This window comes from Pinus tabuliformis, chromosome 9 (assembly GCF_031772625.1).
Source record: "Pinus tabuliformis cultivar Carrire ecotype Pingquan chromosome 9, CPIR1, whole genome shotgun sequence".
Lineage (NCBI taxonomy): Eukaryota > Viridiplantae > Streptophyta > Pinopsida > Pinales > Pinaceae > Pinus > Pinus tabuliformis.
Window position 1 is genome coordinate 2019245708 of NC_142307.1, and position 19592 is coordinate 2019265299.

Consider the following 19592-nt stretch of genomic DNA (forward strand, 5'->3'; position numbering starts at 1 on the left):
GGCTCTCTCCGGTCAATCTCGGTAGATCTTCAATTGATGAGATGACCAAACGGGTAACACTGATATTAGGCTAGTAAACTGATTAGAAAGATTGATTTGGGGTTTTTAATTAAATAACGGGGTTTTTCTGGGCTGCATGGGCAAAATCACAGCTTGAAACAGAGAAATATAATGAACAACACAGGTTATCGACTGAGGCAAGGTAGGCAAGAAATTTAGCATCAAATCTAGATTTTAAATGGGATGGCAAGACTGGTGAGGAGCTGACAAGGGCATAGGAGATGAATCCTTGTCAAACAGAGGAAAACATTAAACATGAACAAACTTATAGGCAGAGCATGGCAGGCATGAATTCTTACCTAAACACTTCATTTGTTCAGTTAGAAATGATCATGTAGTGAAATGAAACATAACAGATTACATATGAAACAAGGGAAAACTTATGCTAAATTATCATACCACAGGAATCTCAGAAGTCAGAGCTGTGTAATTTCATTAAATTCTCTGCCAAAAACTGTACATGGTAAGCTCTGTTCTCCACCAGCTCTCAGCACTCAGAACTCTCCCCTGACTCTAACTAACTCTCTTTTTATTACAAATGATTATTTTTATAAACTATTCTAAAACAAAAACAACAGATTGACCCCACAATCAGGGCGTTGTTTTACAATAATAGAAAAGAGCATTTTTTCTAAAAATCCTCTGATGACTAATAAACATGTAGCGCAGATCTTTTTGATTTCTGAGGTCTTGAAATAGGAAATTGGTTCCTATTTTTCTGTTACGGTTGATGTCTTTGTGGCGTGAATGAGGACCGGTTTTAGTGCCTTGGCGGGGTTGACATCACCCGATTCCATATCTAAAGAGAAAACCCTTTTCATTGTAGATATTGTTATTGGGGCGCCCGCATCATTCGTGAAAGTGGCAGTGGTGATAGTGAGGGGAAAACAAGCCAAGACATCCAGTTTCATGGGCAAGATGTTCTAGCACTGTATGCGCAATTGCCTGTCCATCTATTTTGAAAAGGGGTAGCGTTACATATAAAGTTCAATGATAATCAATGTGGAGGCAACAACTGTAGCTGCATATCCTTTCTGAATTGGAACTGAAGCCAGGAATAGACCGTTTACTCCTATTTCGATGTTTCTGTGGCATTCGGTCTTTGACTATTTTTGCCACCCAAAAGATAAGAACCGCAGATGTCATTAAACCAAGCCAGGAAGCCAGCATGTATTGACCCAAGCCAATAGAAGTCACAGACAGCAGATAATTTAGCACGTTGAATGGAAGTAATGGTACAAGCCGTAGAAGAAAAACAATCTTAAACCCCGATCTTTGAGTTGCTATAGAAACAGCTTGGAATTGTGGATAATCATTCAACTTGGATGCTACATAAGATCTTCCAATCGTTTTTCCAACGATGAAGGCAGCTGTACAACCCATTGTAGATCCAATGGAACCAGCGATGAAACCAATTGGCAGCCCAAATAGGTATTCACCCCCAATTGTGAGGACGGATGCTGGAATTGCTAGCACTGTCAATGGGATATAAACTAGAGCTAAAACAAGAGGTCCCCAAGGATCTAAATTCTTATCAATCCAAACAAGGAAATATCTGAGCCTATTTTGGCGATGAAACATAATATGAAACCATTGCAATAGCTTGATTCCAATCCGCAAATTCCACAAACGCCTGGTTGCGATTCGATCCAACATTGACCAGCGCTCCACGAGTTTATGGCCAGTGAAATACTCAGCAAGAAAGATGCACACAAAGGGAGTTGTATCCTTTACCCATCCGCTCTGTTCTCCTCTCCAAGTGGAACTTCATCATTTGACAATTCAAACTCTGTTTTGGGGACAAAATCTGTAAGCAAAGTGGTGGAAGAATCCCTGCCAAGAGGTCTTTTCCTGGCTACCGCCTCTACAGAACCATCCACTATCACTTCACTCTTAATCACCTGTACGTTATCAGAATCATCGGGAAATTGTTGAACAAGACTCTTCCCAGACCTTGAATTTATCTTTTCTTTTATTTGTCTTCTTACTCACATTTGTCCCTATTGAAATACGCTGCTTCAGCCACTGTGTATCTTTAACAGAGGTTTCTCGCCCAAATGTTGCCTTGAAAGTTTCATGAAGTTCTTTAATAGTAAGATTGTCCAAGGAAAAATCACACTTTGCAGCATCTGGATCTGTCTTTGGAATTACAGTCTGAGGTGGTGGTGATCTGCTTGAATTTTGTTTTTTAGTTTTTATGCTGGGATAGGAGCAGTCCAAATTCAAATTTTCCAAAGTATTATCTTCAATTTGACCATAGCTTAAAAGAGGAAAACTTTTCTCAAAAGAACCATCTTCAGCAAGGAAATTTGACACCGGATTCACACAGAAAGTAAAGGAACCAAGCAAATTTCATGCACCATAAACAGTATCAAATCCTTCGCAATTTTCTAAAGCAAATCCTGAGAAACACTTGATGCTTCCATAAGTCCATTCCTTATTTGCTCACTGACGTCTCTCACATGCCCTGGACCATGCGGAATGAAGACAGTCGTGTTCTTGGATGATGCCCCAACATCTTTTATTGTGTCAAAGTACTGAGTTATCATGACTAAATCCATGACATCCTTCAAAGAAGTGCCGGGAACTTTATGGGAAAATTCTAACACATTTTCTCGTAGCCCTTCTGTGATAGCTTGTCTCTGTCGTGCAACCCCAACACCAGCAAGATATTTTGCCTCTGCATCAGCTTCCGCCCTTTTAACTTGTAGTATTTTGTCTGCTTCACCTCTAAACACACTTGCAAGTTGAAGTCGTTGAGCTGCATTGATCTCATTCATTGCCTTCTGTACTGAAGGATCCGGAACTATATCAACCACAAGTATCTGTTGTATGTTATACCCATATGACGCCATTGCTTTTTCAAGCTCTTCTAACACAACTTTGGCAACATCGCCCTTTCGCTCAAATAATTCATCCAAATTCATCTTTGGAACATTTGCTCGAACCACATCAAACACATAAGCTTGAATTTGTTCTTGAGGATTTTGCAGCTCATAAAATGCATCGTCAGCATTATGTTTCACAACACGATACTAGATGGAGCAAAATAATTGCACAAAGACATTGTCCTGAAATTTATCTGAAACCATATGACGAAGTCGTTGATAGTAAACTGGACCAATGAATATTTCACAAGTAAGCTCTGTACCAAGGGTGCCACTGTAGGGAACCTCTGTGCCATGATAGTTGAAACCATATGAAGATAAAACCTGACCAAATTCATCAACAGTAGAGTCTGATGTATGCTTTGTTTTCTTTGTGCTTTTACAGAGGTAGGAGCTTGAAGTCGCTGCCAGTTGAAGAGCTGAAGAACAAATTACATAATCTAAAATGCAACATTTAAATGATTTCTGCTTTTACAGAGGTAGGAGCTTGAAGTCGCTGCCAGTTGAAGAGCTGAAGAACAAATTACATAATCTAAAATGCAACATTTAAATGATTTCTTCTTCAAAACAGGGTTTTGAAGAAGAATCAATCTCTGACATGAGACGGAGTCTAACACACTGAACAAAATTTTCCAGTTGATATGAAATTTCGACATAAATTATGTGAGCCCAATAAAAAACAATTTCTTCATGCATGAAATAGTGTAGAATGTAAAGAAAGTACTTAAGAACAAAGCCAATGGATTTTTGCTGAAGAATTTGTGTAAATAATAGGCAAAGTCCTTATCGGGGCTATCTAGTGCACATATCTCAATTGAGTTAAAATAATCGGTTCTTTGGTTGGTTCTTCAAAAACCTTCCCTCCATTGTGGTTTGAAAAGAAGGTGTCAACCTCTGCTACTCTAAAAACTCAGTTGGCTTCTAGAAGTTGTAGCATCTTTTTGAATACACTAGGGGTTAAAAGTATGGAGGTCTTAACAATGTTAGAGAGTTGTATACATCACTTCCTGTTTTCAAAGTCATTAGCACACCAGGAAATTACTTCTAAAAAATCAAAGATTTCAAGCATGCACCCAACATGCATAATGCCTGACTTTGAAGCTTTGTCATTATTTTTCTCCTCTGGTTAGGCCTAGAATACCATTTGTAGGCCACAAACCACTAAAAATCATGGTCCTATCACTTGAGAGTGTTGGGAGAATATTCCACAAAAGGTTTATTGTATTTTATTTGGCATTCTTGTTTGCTACTTATTATCAATATCAAAGTGATGAATAAATTAATAAGTGGCTAATTTGAAATCTTTACTAGTATGAAGTGTGTTATTACCCTTCGTTGTATGAATACATGCAATAAGGTGGTTAATAAATAACAAGTAGTAGATTAATTCGAAAACATAGCTATATCCTAATGAGGAAGTTCCTCATTTTATACCAAAGAGATTTTCAATTCTGTAAAGTATGTGTTTGCCTTAGTGATTTAATGTGTCTTGAAAAAGGCATAAAAAAATGAATAAATAATGCAAGATGCGTGACGCAAATATGGGATGTCGTCAAAGGGAATCTCCCCCACCCGCATGTGAAAGAAATCATAGAAATGACTAGGTGTAGAATTATGTAGGAAGAATTGATGTGAGAAGAGTTCATTCCGGAAGACAAGGTAATATGAGAGGAGGTCACCTCACATGCAAGCGAAATGGCTACGTATAAGCATGCAAGAGGAAAGGTGAAGCAAATACCTCCCACAACCTGCATGTTGAAGAAAAATATCTAAGTATAGAAAAATGGTGCAATTGTTAGGCTGCAAAAATGTGAGTGCCAATTTCCAAAATGCCGGATGCAAGATGACTTGAAGAAAAAGAGGGTCTGCAACCCACATATGCAAAAATGGCCAAGTATGGCGGATTTTGTGGGTTGCAAGTAATTTGGGAGGGAAGGATATAAAAGTGGTTGACAACCTACAAATGTGGATTTGGCTAAGTATCACAAAAGAAGAGTTAAGAATCGTATGGAGTATGATAAGTTATGCACAAGTGATCAACAAACATTGGTCAACAAGGGTTTGCTCTATTTGTAATATCAATGCCCCTCATTCATAGTTCCAAGGCATTTTGACCCATCCTTCTCATTACCTACTCTCTCCAAGACGGACAAAAGATATATTTATTTATTTGTGGGTGCAACCCTCAATGGGCCTTGGCACTTTGCATCTATCAAGATGTTTTAGATATATTTGTGCATAACATCATTACAACAAAATGGAGTGTATTACATGTTCTCTACAACAATGGCACATTTAAGGTCAAAATCCAAGGGTGTGCTTCTTCTTGCCTGCTTTCTATATTTTTTTATTGATGCATTGATTAATATCGTGTTATATTTCAAAATAAAAACTCAATATTTTACATTTAGACCATTTTATTTGAATGTTGTGGACCATGCTTTTCATCCAATGAATTAACCAAGATGTTAGGCATCCATAACCCTTCATTTTGAAACACACATATGCATACCTACGTACGTAATATAAAAACACATATAAGCAATCTTAATAAGTCAAAAGGGTTTTAATGGACTATTTTTAAATATTTACATAGGGTTTTTATATTAAACATCATTACAATGTGGATGGTTATAAGGAAACTTCCTTTTACCCAAAATTAAAGTTGCTAGTCAAAATACAAAGTTTCCCATCAAAATTGCCAAGCCCAAACTTATTTTCTATCCAACAAAAATGAACTTGTAACAAAGTTTGCAATTGAATAGACGGACAACAAATTGAATATAAGTTATTCATGTGGGTTGTTGAAGGGAAATTTCTTGATAGAAAGAAATTAGGGTTTTTGGTCCTAATAAAATCATGAAACAATTTCATGGCCATTTTCGACAATCAACCATTGATCCTTCCATATAAATGCAAGTATTTATGTGAAAATGGTGAAGTCCCATATGTGCATGTATATGTTCTTATTTTCTTGAAAATTTGTCATGTTTTGTCCCTTCTAACTTCAGTTATAGTGTTCCCAAGCCAGTAACTTTGTAGTTTCATTTAAATGGATGCATTGGAGCTCCACAACAATGTTACTGCATTTTCATTGCCACACCTGATAAGTCTTATGTTAAAAATAAATTGTCAACTGGAAGTGCAATTCATAAAATGCTTCTAATATATTCATCTCTAAGATTGGGAAAATTATTGTCCACCACCTGCTAGCTGAATGGAAATTTGGTGGTACTTGACACGAGGAAAATTGATTTTGCATCTTGTGGACAGCTCTTGCCTGCCAATATGAACACAAAATTTGCAGAAGTGGTAACAGATATCAGGCCACCTACCAATCACTTCCCTTGCCTAGAATCCTTTGTTACTTTTTAGTGTTAAGACAGTGGTATGAAGCTGTTCAAACTTCAAACACACAGACACAGATCTATATATGATTGAAAAAGAGATCTTATATCTTCATGCACAATATTCAGAGATTAAAGAAAATTTAACAAGGAACTAACATTTGTTTCTTCTTGGACAATCCTTCTACATATGCAAGATATGGAAATGAACAACTCTGCAAGCACTAAAACTACACAATTACCTCTGGATTTAAGCACAAAGTAAAAGCACTGAAATGATACCTGCTTCACTAGGTTTTAAAGATAATCCTGCATTAAGCTTGAATCCACTTGCTACTTCATTCGTTCATTACAGCTTTGCTTTAATCCAGGAACATCAAAATAAACATGCTTATCTAAACGTCACAACCTTGGTTGGAATTCACAAAAGCACTTGTCTGAGTGGCTCACCCTAGGATTGAGCAACTCTCCTAAGAAATTTATTCTATAGTAACCAAAGAAAAAGTTCTGTAATGCGGTAGAAATACTTGCAAAAGGGTTATATAGCAATACTGCTGCTATTGACGTCATGTTGACTTCTGCAATTATATGGCATCTCGTCTTTTACAAGCAACCATCCTCCTATTACAGATGTCATGCACACTTTCAATTCCCCTGGCAATTTGTGCCAGGAGCTCATTCTTATGTAACTGCCACAGACAAGAAGGAAATGCATAAATATATAACGTTGTAAAATTTGTAGTCCTAGTGTATGTGGCTTTTCGAAACAAGGGCGTTCAACTCAATTACCATAAGAGCATGGCATGCAATAGTAATTTTCTGGTAGAATACAAAATGGAAACAAGAGAAAATATTAGAATGTGGCTCATTGTGACCTTTTCCATCTAAATGACATTTCAAATCTTGCAAACTTTGTATCCATCTTCTACAGAGTTTGAGCCTTCTTTCCACTTTCCCCAAAACTTTCCACCAAGAACCAGATTCTTGATCCCTATGTAACTGTCACAAATGAAACCAAGGGAAATTAACAAACATTATTCAATTAGTGCTCCAAAACATATCTGTACACTCAAACAGGAAACAACCATGTGATGGCATATTTAAGGTACAAATTCTATTAGCGTGTCTGTAGTTCACAACTAAATTTATTTCTCCACTTTGATTTCTCTGTTTTCCCTTTCATGAGGAAAAAGAATTGGCTTCAGTAGTATGCTTTTGGCTAAAATTCATATGCAAACCAAGAAATTTTTAATACAAAAAGTGCAGGTACCAAGGGGAAAAAAATACAGAGAAGGAAAACAATAGTAATATGCAGGCATTAGTGAGACCACAAGGTCAGAATGACTCAAAGCCAAGTTGCCTATACAAGATTTGTAACAGGGAATGTTGGATATTAAATCTGAGTAGTTTAAAACCTATCTATGATATGGCGTTCCCTATGCTTCATTGTACTCAACAGAAATCCTCTCGTGCCATTAGTAGGATTGAGGTTGAAAATCGGGATAATATCCTCCTTGAAGGCAGCCTTGAGACAGTTTTCTGATATGTTTATAACTATGCTATGGAAAGATCTAGGGAAAGGAGGATAAGGTGATGAATCATGATGTACAGCGGTGGAGGGAGGATACTCCCAAATTTCAGGGTATGCCAAGGGAAGATGAAATATTCAAAAATATAGAAATTAAAGAGATAAAGAAAATAAACATGTGGCTCATCCATAGCTACAAAGTACGATCAATGGATAAGCCAAAAAAACATACAAACATTGAACCATATTTGAGATTCAATAGAGTGAGGACGACCAAACCCCATATCCTGTGATCAACAATGGAGGAAACAGCACTAGGACAATCCAGCATAAAACATGTGGCTCATGCATAGCTACAAAAGTACGATCAATGGATAAGCCAAACAAACATACAACCATTGAACCATATTTGAGATTCAATAAAGTGAGGATGATCAAACCCCATATCCTGTAATAAACAATGGAGGAAACAGCACTATGACAATCCAGCATAAAACCCATGAAAAGTGTTTTAGAGCTGAACCACAAGTATGCCAGAAGATCACAACCATAACAACAAATAATAAAAGAGAGTTCAATATGCAAAGGTGCCCATAGGCTAATCATGTGAACAAAGAATAAAATAATGAAAATGATCACTTCATGTGAAATACCCATCTCAAGTAGTAGGGCACTTTTCCCAAGAGGGGTTATGGGCCCTGTTACAACCCAAATTGTACATGCATGATAAAAACCCCAATCTACAATGCACAGTCCGACGAGAACCTTTTAGGAGGGTTGTCACCTCAACGACCTGTCCTCCTACTTTATGTTGGCTCTCCTTCAACTCAAGGGGGGTTTCCCTATTAGAATAACTAAGGCTTAGCGAAAAGAGCGCATGGCAATGTCAAAGGTAGCCTAAGCAAAACATCTTTTTTGGATGTTTTTTTTTAAAAAAGGGAAAAAATGGTGATGGAGGGATATGAAGATTAGTGCTAATATCTTTCTAGGGTTATGAAGTTAAGAGGAATCATGTGGCAAGGTGAGATCAAGAAGAAATCCTCTTAAGTTGGTTATCCGATGTTTGTGGATTAGGGCAAGATTTTAGAACTTGATAGCTAAATTAACCCCTAGGCTAATCAAGGAAAAATCATGAAACCATAGCCCCGCTAGAAGGGATCTCTCCAAGGGCAAAGTCTTCAATCACAAGATTGACTATGGCATGAAATAGGATCAAAACCCTTACTAAGAGACTTTGAAATATGGCCTAGCAAGGAGGATTATAACTTGCCCCAAACTAACAAAGGAGATTGTTTGAGAGCACCTTTAGAAGTCTTCCTTCCAAGTGACAAAGTTGTCATTCAAATTCATCGACCTTAGTAGCCTTGTGGTAGTCTTGAGTAATCATAGTAATGCTTTTAATGATGTAGAAGAAATAACCAAGAAAGAAAAACTTCCAAGTCAAAAAGTTCACTACATATATAACCCCTTAACACCAAAAGGGTGAAGAAATTTCAACCCCCACTCTGGTTATCAGTTTTCCTTATCATTCCATGCATTTATTTTTAAATACAAGCATGATAAAAATTCTAAAATCTGGAAATGGCAATAATTTTCTGAAAACACAAATTTAGAATTTCACAACTGCTGAAATTGCAAAAATCAATGTTGCACTAATCGTTATCGGGATTAATTCGGCACAGGGAAAAAATCGGAAAAAAATCGTAATAATCGGGAAAAAATTGTTTGGTACAAAAATATTCATTTTTTTTCAATGTTTTTAATATCTAAACCATCTACAACATAAAATAAATACATTGACACATAAATATGATAAAAGAACTAATATATAAGATGTTTAATATCATTTCTAGTGCTAAAATCACACATAACAGTGAATCATGTCCTGAATAGTAAGTCTTGACTCCTGAGTCCCAACTCAACCTCAAAATATCAACAAAAAATATAATAATGTATCTCATATCATGAGTCATAATGTCATATACAATGAAATGAACCAAATAACTAAAGTCTAATACTACTGATTTCCTTTGCCCCTCTAGATGTAGATGTCGGTGGAGTTGGCAGTAGACTCTGCTATGCTCTAGAAGCTGAAGAACTAGGAGCTACAGGAGGTAGACCATGTCCTCTACTTGTGACAGGGGTAGCTTGGGTCACCTCCTCCTCCTCAAATATATATATATATATATATATATATATATTCCACGATTTTTTCCCAAAAAATCGGCTAAAAAAAAATTTCCGATTAAATCGCCTGATTTTATCATTTTTTTGAAAAAATCGCGATTAAACGATTTAATTGCGATTTTTTCCCGATTAGTGCAACACTGGCAGAAATAAAACACAACAAAATTATGACAGCCACAGAAAATAACATAGTGATTTTTGGTCAATGTGACCCTGGAACAACCCCCTACAACTCTTGGGGAAAACCAGTTTGAGAGCTCTTCTTTATTTCTGAAAATGCTTTTACAGAGAAACTGAAATACACAGTAAAAATTCCAGCAACCACAAATTACAACTTATCTCGATTTCTGTGCTTGAACTCCACTTCGGAAATCGTGCCAATCAGCGAACAGCCAAAACAATTTTTTTTACACAATAAAACAACATTAAATGTTGTATGGCTAGCCTCGAAAAACGTGCCCAGAACTTGATGTTCCTCTTCCTCGATTTCTGTGCCCTTTTTTCCTACTGTTCGATTTTTCCTTGGGATGCGTGTCAATAAATGTTGCTGCCCAGATTTGCTGAAATGTCTTCTTGCTATTCTTCCTCACTGCTCGGAAATTTTCTCCTTACTCTCTCCTCTTTCTCTCAAATGTTCATGAAAGAATGATTGATCTTTTCCTCTTCTCTTCTCCTTTTATCCTCTAAATGACCTTTTGGGTTACCCTACGATCTAATGGTTGTGATTCATTTAGATCTAGGGACGAAAATAAATGTGCATTTAATTCTCACTTTCTATTTTTTTACTCACCCACTTAAATAAAGACCCACTTAGCCTTTTATTTCCATAGTCACTTTTTCACTTTCTAATTCTTCATTGAGTTTAATAAAGTCACTTTTAAATTAGAATGTAACTTTACCACTTATAAAGTCACTTTTAAATTAGAATGTAACTTTACCATTTATAAAGTCACTTTTAAATTAGAATGTAACTTTACCAATTATAAAGTCAATTTTAAATTAAATTGACTTTACCACTTATAAAGTCACTTTAGGAGAAAAGTACAAATAAATTTGGACACTTTTCCCTAGGCCAAAGATCAAAGCCTTAGGGAACCACTTGTCCTCTGGTACCCAAATTTTAACACTCCCTCTTATCAAGGAAAGTGTTCCTCACCCCTCCCATCTTGTCGTTGAAGTAGACATGTTTGCCCCGTGGTAAGGCTTTGGTGAAAATGTTTGCTACCTGCTCATTTGTGGAAATGTACTCAAGCTTGACAACGCCCTTTTGGACATAGTCTTTAATGAAGTGATACTTGATCTCAATATGCTTTGACCTGTCATGAAAAACTGGATTCTCCGTGAGTTTTATGCAACTCTAATTATCACAATAAATTACTGAAGGTCTCAATGCCTGACCAAATAGACCAAACAACATCTTGCTAAGCCATATGGCCTCACAACTAGCCAAACTAGCAACCATATACTCTGCCTCAGCTGAACTCAATGCAACTGACTGTTGTTTCTAGCTAATCCACGAGACAACTGCCGAACCCAACCCAAAACAACACCAGGAAGTACTCTTCTTATCTGAAGCACAACCTGCCCAATCTGAATCCGTGTACCCTGCTAGTCTCACTCCATCACCCTGTCTATAATCCAGACCAAAATCCACAGTCCCCTGCAAGTAACGATGAATGTGTTTTACAGCCACCCAATGCACTCTCATGGGCTCACACATGAACTGACTCATAGTGTTAACTGCAAAACATATATTTGGTCGAGTGTTGACCAAATACATCAAAAAACCAATCAACTGTCTGTATAGAGTAGGATCCACCAACTCGGAATCAGAAGCGTGAAGCTTCTTCCAGTTAGTGATCATTGGTTTAGACATGGGTTTGCAGTCCTCCATGTGAAACCTACTAAGAATATCCACAATGTACTTCCCTTGTCCCAGGAAGAAATGCCCCTCCTCCTGCCACACCTCCAATCCCAGAAAATAATGCATCAAACCGATATCCTTCATCTCAAACTCTGAAGCAAGATCTCTCTTGCAACCCTCAATGAGTCTCTCTGCACCAGTGATGATCAAGTCATCAACATACAACACCAAAATGAGAGGCTCCTCACCCACCACAATGAAGTATAGGTTCGGATCAGCCTCAATCTTTGTGAAACCCAATTGCTGCAAGTATGTATCAATCCTCAAGTACCAAGCTCTAGGAGCTTGCTTCAGGCCATAGAATGCCTTTTTCAATCTGCATACCTGGGACTCCTTCCCATGCACCTCAAAGCCCTGCGGCTGCTCAATATAAACCTCCTCTTGAATGAAGCCATTGAGAAATGCGGTCTTCACATCCATTTGGTGGATCTTCCAACCCATCTCTGCTGCAATCGATATAATGGAGCGAATAGATGTATACTGAGCTACGGGAGCGAAGGTCTCCTCATAGTCAACTCCCTCTACCTGTGAGAACCCTCTCGCCACAAATCGAGCCTTGAACTTCTCGATGCTACCATATGCAACATGATTTATCTTGTAGAGCCATGTGGAAGTAACAACTGATTTACCTTCAGGCCTCGGCACTACCTCCCAAACATCGTTCTTCATAATAGAAGAATACTCCTCCATCATGGCCTCTCTCCAAACCTGTTGGCTGGTTGCCTCCTCATAACTAGAAGGCTCAGAGTCAACAATGCTTGTTACCAATGCCATGTAACTACAGAACCGCTCTGGTGGTTTACTCTCTCTAACTACTCTCTTTGGCCCAGCAACTAATGTGGCCTCGCGCATCTTGAAGCCACTTGGGTTTCCTCTTCCCTGAGCATGCTTCTCCCACCGGAGTGAAAGAATCCTCATCATCATCAGAAGCCTGAATTCCTGAAGGCCTACCAACTGACCTCATGCCTGAATCTATGCCTATAGATGTTGAAGTACCGTGCGAACTCTCCATTAGTGGACTACCCCGTGAAATGCTCTGCAGACTACCCTGCATGTTGCTCGAAGAACCACCCACCTGACTCTGAGAGCCACTGCTCGCTGATGGACCTGACACTGTAATCGATGTATCTCTTGATCCCTGACCACTGGATCCCTGTGACTGACTCAGCTACTCCTGAGGGTTTGGTGACTCTGGATACTCTAACTCCCGTGACCTCCTGAAAGCTCTCTCCTCCTCGAACTTCACATCCCGCCTGACAACCACTTTCCTCTGCACAGGAATATAAATCTGATAAGCTTTTGAGGTCTCGCTATAACCCACAAAGATGCCCTTGTCTGCAGTGGGCTCTAGCTTGGTCCTATTCTCCTTGGGGACATAGGAATATGTAAGGCACCCAAAGATACGAAAGTGCCCAACATCAGGCTTTTTCCCAGAAAAAGCCTCCTCTGGAGTCACATTCCCCAAGGCATGATGTGGACTCCTGTTCTGCAAGTATGCAACAGTGTTGCAGGCCTCTGCCCACAAAAATAAAGGTAATCCCTGATCATGAAGCATGGCTTTGGCAGCCCCTACAATGGATCTGTTCTTTCTCTCTGCAACCCCATTCTGCTGGGGGTAGTAAGGAACTATGAACTCCCTTCTAATGCTTGCCTCAGCACAAAAATCAACAAACTCACCAAGGGTATGCTCCCCTCCATTGTCGGACCTGAGGACCTTATCTTCCTACCTGTCTGGATCTCCAAAAGAGCTTTGAATTCTTGAAACCGCTTGAAGACCTCACTCTTAGTCTTCGAGAAATAAATCCAGGTCTTCTTGGAGTGGTCATCAATGACTAAAACATAGTACTCATAGCCACTCAAGGATACATGAGACATCCGATAACTCACATCGGTATGAATCAAGTCAAGGATCCCGGTCACTCTACTGTCATTGCTGGGAAAAGGGGATCTGGCAAACTTCCCCATAGCACATCCTCTGCATACATCAAAGTGATCAAAACTGAAATCTGGCACACCAGTGGTGATCTCCCGCAATGTACTCAAGGCCCCATGATACATGTGCCCCATACTGCAATGCCAAATCTCACACAACTCTGAACTGCTAGATCTGCTATCGGTCCTGTCTCGGGTGCTGCTACTCAATGCCATCGGGGGCTGGAATGAGAACTTGTACACCTTGGCATGGTGCACACCAATCTCTCTAGCTGAAGAAGCTGGAGTTCCCCTAGGATATATAAGCACCTGCCCTCTCCTGAACAACACATCAAACCCTCTATCCTCAAGTCCTGAGACAGATATCAGGTTCTTCTTCATTCCAGGCACATATAAAACATCTGATACTTTCAAGGGAGGTTTGGGTCCCCTATCAAATGTCAATGTCCCCACACCCACTGCTCTAATAATGCTGTCATCACCAAGTACAGCCTCCATATCAGTATCGCCCTCTGAAAGCTCTGAGAAGTACTCTCTGACTCCTATCACGTGGCGGGAAGTGCCACTGTCAACATACCAAATGCTAGAACATGCTTTGCTAGTAACAGGGAATGCACACTCCCTCTGAACTTGTATGGCAGGTGATCTTGCACTAGTGGCCTCACAAGCTATGAACCCAAACCCCCGATCAAATCTATCTGAGAAGCTCTGTTATGAAACCAGCTCACAAGAAGATAAAAAAGAGAGATCCACGCCTTAGAATTCAGCCTCTTCGAGGCGGCAACCTCCTTTACATTACATAAATGAGCAATTCTTGGATGATACAAATGACAAAACCTCCTTTCTATATATGGGAGTTTAAGGAGTCACAATATAATCCAGCCGACATAACAATAATAATATAAAGCCACAAAAATAACAATAGAGGGATTCTAAGGGGCACAGAAATAACAACATGGGGGTAATAGGGGCACAACAATATAAATAAGGGGTATAACTACAATAGTAATGGGGTAATCACTAGTATTATAGGGACCCAACATGCCCCTCTCCTTCAAAAAAGTGTTGTCCTCAACGGTTGAGTAGTTCTGGATACTTCTGCATAAAATTCTCATCCTCCCCATGTGGAATCTTCAGTGGATAAGTTCTTCTACTTGATAAGATACTCTGAAATTGATCGATTTCGTAGCTGTCGAGTTCTTGTTTTTGTGACTGCTTCCGGTTCCAATATAATTTTTCCTTCCTCATCAAGTTCTGGCAATATTGTTTGAACTGGGAGCTTGTCGCCTATAACCTTCTTTAAACATGAAACATGGAAAACTGGGTGCAATCGAGAAGCTGCAAGAAGCTCCAATTTGTATGCCATAGTACCAATCTTTTGCAACACCTTGTACGGACCATAATACTTTGGTGATAATTTATTATCCTTCTTAGCTTGCTTTAGGGACATTTGCTTATATGGTTGTAGCCGTAGGAATACCCAATCACCTACATCAAAACTTCTTTCACTGCGATGTTGATCTGCCTGTTGTTTCATTCTATTTTGTGCCAACAAGAGGTTATCCTTTAAGAGTTGGAGGACTTGTTGTTGATGTTCGATGTGATGTTCCACTGCCTGAACCTTAGAATTTTCTCTTAAATATGATGTGATGGATGGTGGTTGATACCCATAAAGTGCCATAAATGGGGTCATTTTTGTTGCTGTATGGAAGGAAGTGTTATACCACCATTCAGCCAGAGGCAACCATTTGATCCATTGTCTCTGTTTATCAGATACAAAGCAATGAAGATATCCTTCCAAACATTTGTTTACTATCTCAGTTTGCCCATCAGATTGAGGATGATAAGATGAGCTATGAGCTAACTGAGTACCAAGACAAGAAAATAATTCTGTCCAAAAATTTCCAGTGAAAATGGGATCTCTGTCACTTATAACAATCTTTGGGTTTCCATGTAGCTTTTGAATTGTTTCCATAAATGCAGTAGAAACTGTACTGGCTTTAAATGGATGTGATAATGCACAAAAGTGTGCATACTTGGTAAGTCTGTCAACTACCACCATGATGACACTCTTTCCCTCAGACTTGGGTAAACCTGTGATAAAATCCATTGAAACCTCCTCCCAACGTTGGCTTGGAATGGATAAAGGTTGTAATAGACCCGGTGTCTTAATTGTTTCAACTTTATTTTGTTGGCAAACCAAACATTCCGCCACAAACTTTTGAATATCTGATTTAAGGCCATCCCAAAAAAATTCCTTCTTAACCCTGTGGTAAGTTTTTAAAAATCCTGAGTGCCCTCCTAAGGGAGAAGTGTGCAATTCCATAAGAATCTTTTGTTTTAGCTGGGAATTCTTACAGAGGTATAAGCGATCTTTGTACCATAATGAATCATTTTGCCAGCTAAATGTATCAGACGTACTGGAATCTTGTTGTAGCTTTCGAATAAGTGCCCACACTTCTTCATCATTCTTCCATTCCTCCCTTGCTTCGTTTATCCAATCTGGTTGGATAATAGAAATGGCACACAACAATGCTTCCACATCCTCATCCTTTCTTGAGAGTGCATCTGCCACCACATTTTGCTTCCCTTTTTTGTAGATGATTTCAAAGTCATAACCCAACATCTTTGTGACCCACTTTTGTTGCTCTTCAGAGGATAATCTTTTTTCTAAAAAGTATTTAAGGCTATCATGATCCGTTTTTACCTTGAAGTGTCTTCCCATTAGGTAGGGTCGCCATTTCTTAAGTGCATGGAGTATTGCCAACATTTCCTTCTCATAAATAGCTTTGCTTAAAAACTTTCCCTTGATTGGACGACTTTCAAAAGCAATGGGTCTTTCATCTTGCATTAGAACAGCACCAATTCCATTTCCTGAAGCATCACATTCCACAATAAAGGTTTTTGTGAAGTCCGGTGTAGCTAAGACCGGTGCTTGGCACATTGCCTCTTTAAGATGTTCAAAGGCCTTTGTTGCTTCCGGAGTCCATGAAAATGCATCTTTCTTCAATAATGTTGTTAGAGGTGCTGCTATTCTTCCATAATTCTTAACAAACTTGCGATAATACCCTGTCAACCCAAGAAATCCTCGCAGATGCTTTATGGATGTGGGAGTTTTCCATTCCTTAATGGCTTTAATTTTGCTAGGGTCTACCTTAACTCCTTCATGAGATACAATATGACCCAAATATTCCACCTCCTGGACTCAAAGAAACATTTGGATCCTTTTGCATATAATTGTTTCTCCTCCAATAGTTGTAGCACCCTGTCAACATGTTCAACATGATCCTTCCAAGACTTGCTGTAGATTAGTATATCATCAAAAAATACTAACACAAATTTTCTAAGGAATGGTTTGAAAATTGAATTCATCAAACCTTGAAATGTTGAAGGTGCATTAGTAAGGCCAAAAGGCATGACCAAAAATTCATAATGACCCTCATGAGTTCTAAATGCCGTTTTCAGAATGTCTTCAATCTTCATTCTGATTTGATGATATCCCGAACGAAGATCCAACTTGGTGAAGTAAATTGATCCATGCAATTCATCCAGTAATTCATCAATGACAGGAATGGGGAACTTATCTTTAATAGTGAGCTTGTTGAGCTCCCTATAATCCGGACACATGCGCCATGATCCATCCTTCTTGTGCACCAATACTACTGGAGCAGAGAAAGAACTTTGACTTGGTTGAATTATACCAGCCTCTAGCATTTCTGCAACCATACGTTCAATTTCACTTTTTTGGACATAGGGATATCTGTACGGCCTGATGTTTGGAGGAACACTTCCTGGAATCAGATGAATAGCATGATCATGATCACGCATAGGTGGGAGACCTTTGGGAGTCTCAAATACCTTGGAATGATTGTCCAGGACTTTTTGGAGATCTGGAGAAATAGATGATTCCGATGTGGAAACATCTAGCGAACATAATTGTGCAATTACACCTCTTTGCTCCTTTTTTAGAAGCTTTGTCATACCATTAGAGCTGATTATCTTTCCTGGTTTCCCTGCAATACCCCTTAATTCAACTTCCTTTCCTTCCGTAGAAAATTTGATGAAAGTTCTTGAAAATTAAAAGCTATTGTACCCAAGGATTGTAGCCATTGGACTCCTAGTACAACATCAGCACCTCCCATTGGAATGGAAAGCATTGGGCTAGTCAATACATATTCTCCCATGGATAGCTTGATATTATGGCACCTTCCAGAGCAATTTATTGTTCCTCCATTTGCAATCATCACTTGACACTCTGGTGCTGGATATAGGAAGCAATTCAATTCTTTTGCTACCCTACAATGAATAAAATTGTGGGTGCTTCCTGAATCAATCAACACTATTACCTTTTTCTTCTTGATTTGTCCTTCTATCTTGATGGTTTGAGGAGTGGTAATTCCCGCCAATGCATTACAAGATATGGTCGGATTTATTTGTTCTTCATCTAGGCTTTGTTCCTGGAGTATATCTTCTTCTTTTGACCTTTCTTGCTCCTTTTCTTCTTCCTCTTCACAATCTATGTAGAATAATTTCTTCTCAGCACACTTATGACCTTTAGTGTATTTGCTATCACAACTGTAACAAAGCCCTTTTGCTCTTTTTTCTTCCAATTGTTGTGGTGTCAACCTTATAGGTTGTGGAAGACTAGGGGCAACAACACTTCCGTCTTTATAGTTGTGAGTGGTATGCTTCCTGGTTGCCATAATTTTGCTTTCCATTTTTCTTGCTAACCTGAATGCCTTCTCTAATGAATCAGGTTCCCAAAGGCGAACATCATGTTGGATATTATCCTTTAAAGACCCTATGAACACATCAATCCTATGCTCCTTTGGAATATCTTTTACCCTTATGTTCAATTTTTGGAACTCCTCAATGTGCTCCATTACTGAACCCTTTTGTTTGAGACTTATCAATTGGCTAAAAAAAGTGTTGCTTTCTGTATCTTCATAATGTGCTATCAATTCTTCCGTAAAAATTGCCCAAGTGATAAATTGTTTACGAGAGCGAAGCCATTGATACCATACAAACTGATTTGGTTCCAAATATACAGTTGCCATACGTACCTTTTGTGTGTTTTGCACATTATTGAGATCGAAGAACTGCTCCATCTGTAATATCCATGTGGCGGGATCCTTGCCATCAAACTTCCTCATATCGATTTTTGGAATATGGTGGGTCTTCGATCCAACATTAGAGTCTATGGAATCATGATTAACATTACTTTTGTTCACATCATGAGTTTTCTTTACAACCTTTTCACCATTAGTAAGTATTTCTTGTAGAAAATTTGTCAAATCTGTCTTCAAATCTGTCTTCAAATTTGCCATGTCTCTCTTCAAATCTGTCTTCAAATCTATCTTCAAATCGTCCATCTTAGCTTCCACGCCATTTATCTTAGCTTCTGTTAGCTTTTGTGAGCGTGACATTTGTTGCACTTGTTCTTGTAATTTTGATATATCATGTAGCATTTCTTCCTCTTCTTCATGAGTCATGCTAGAGCTTTCAGGTTCCTTACTAGGTGTTTGCATTTTCTTTCCTCGGGGCATCAGTTATCGATAATGATGCTTTACTATGCCCTTTGAATTCCGTTAAACCAAGCTTACACAAAAATTTAAAAAAAAACTACACACCCTTTTTCACTTTATAGAAGCCTGATATTGAATCTGATGTACCTCTGTAATTTTAGATCATCCAATTCTGAAATTGCGACCTTTAGTAGCCTTCTG

At 38.6% G+C, this 19592-nt stretch overlaps 1 protein-coding gene and 1 pseudogene across 3 annotated transcripts in view; both read right to left on the bottom strand.

Moving 5' to 3' along the window:
* Positions 1 to 783: 783 nt before the first annotated feature.
* On the bottom strand, positions 784 to 3244 carry LOC149157188 (protein PPLZ12 pseudogene; annotated as a pseudogene).
* A 3342-nt stretch (positions 3245 to 6586) lies between these two features.
* Positions 6587 to 19592, bottom strand: part of LOC149157189 (uncharacterized) — a 230898-nt gene continuing 217892 nt past the window's right edge. For 2 of the 3 annotated variants that reach the window (XM_089439195.1, XM_089439192.1), the window contains 2 exons: positions 7171 to 7294; positions 6587 to 6984 (listed from right to left, as the gene is read on the bottom strand). In XM_089439195.1, the coding sequence (XP_089295321.1) occupies positions 6977 to 6984; positions 7171 to 7294 (132 nt within the window). In that variant the 3' untranslated portion in view covers positions 6587 to 6976. Of the gene's footprint in view, positions 7295 to 19592 lie in introns of all 3 variants that reach the window. The other variant, XM_089439193.1, reaches the window with a different exon arrangement.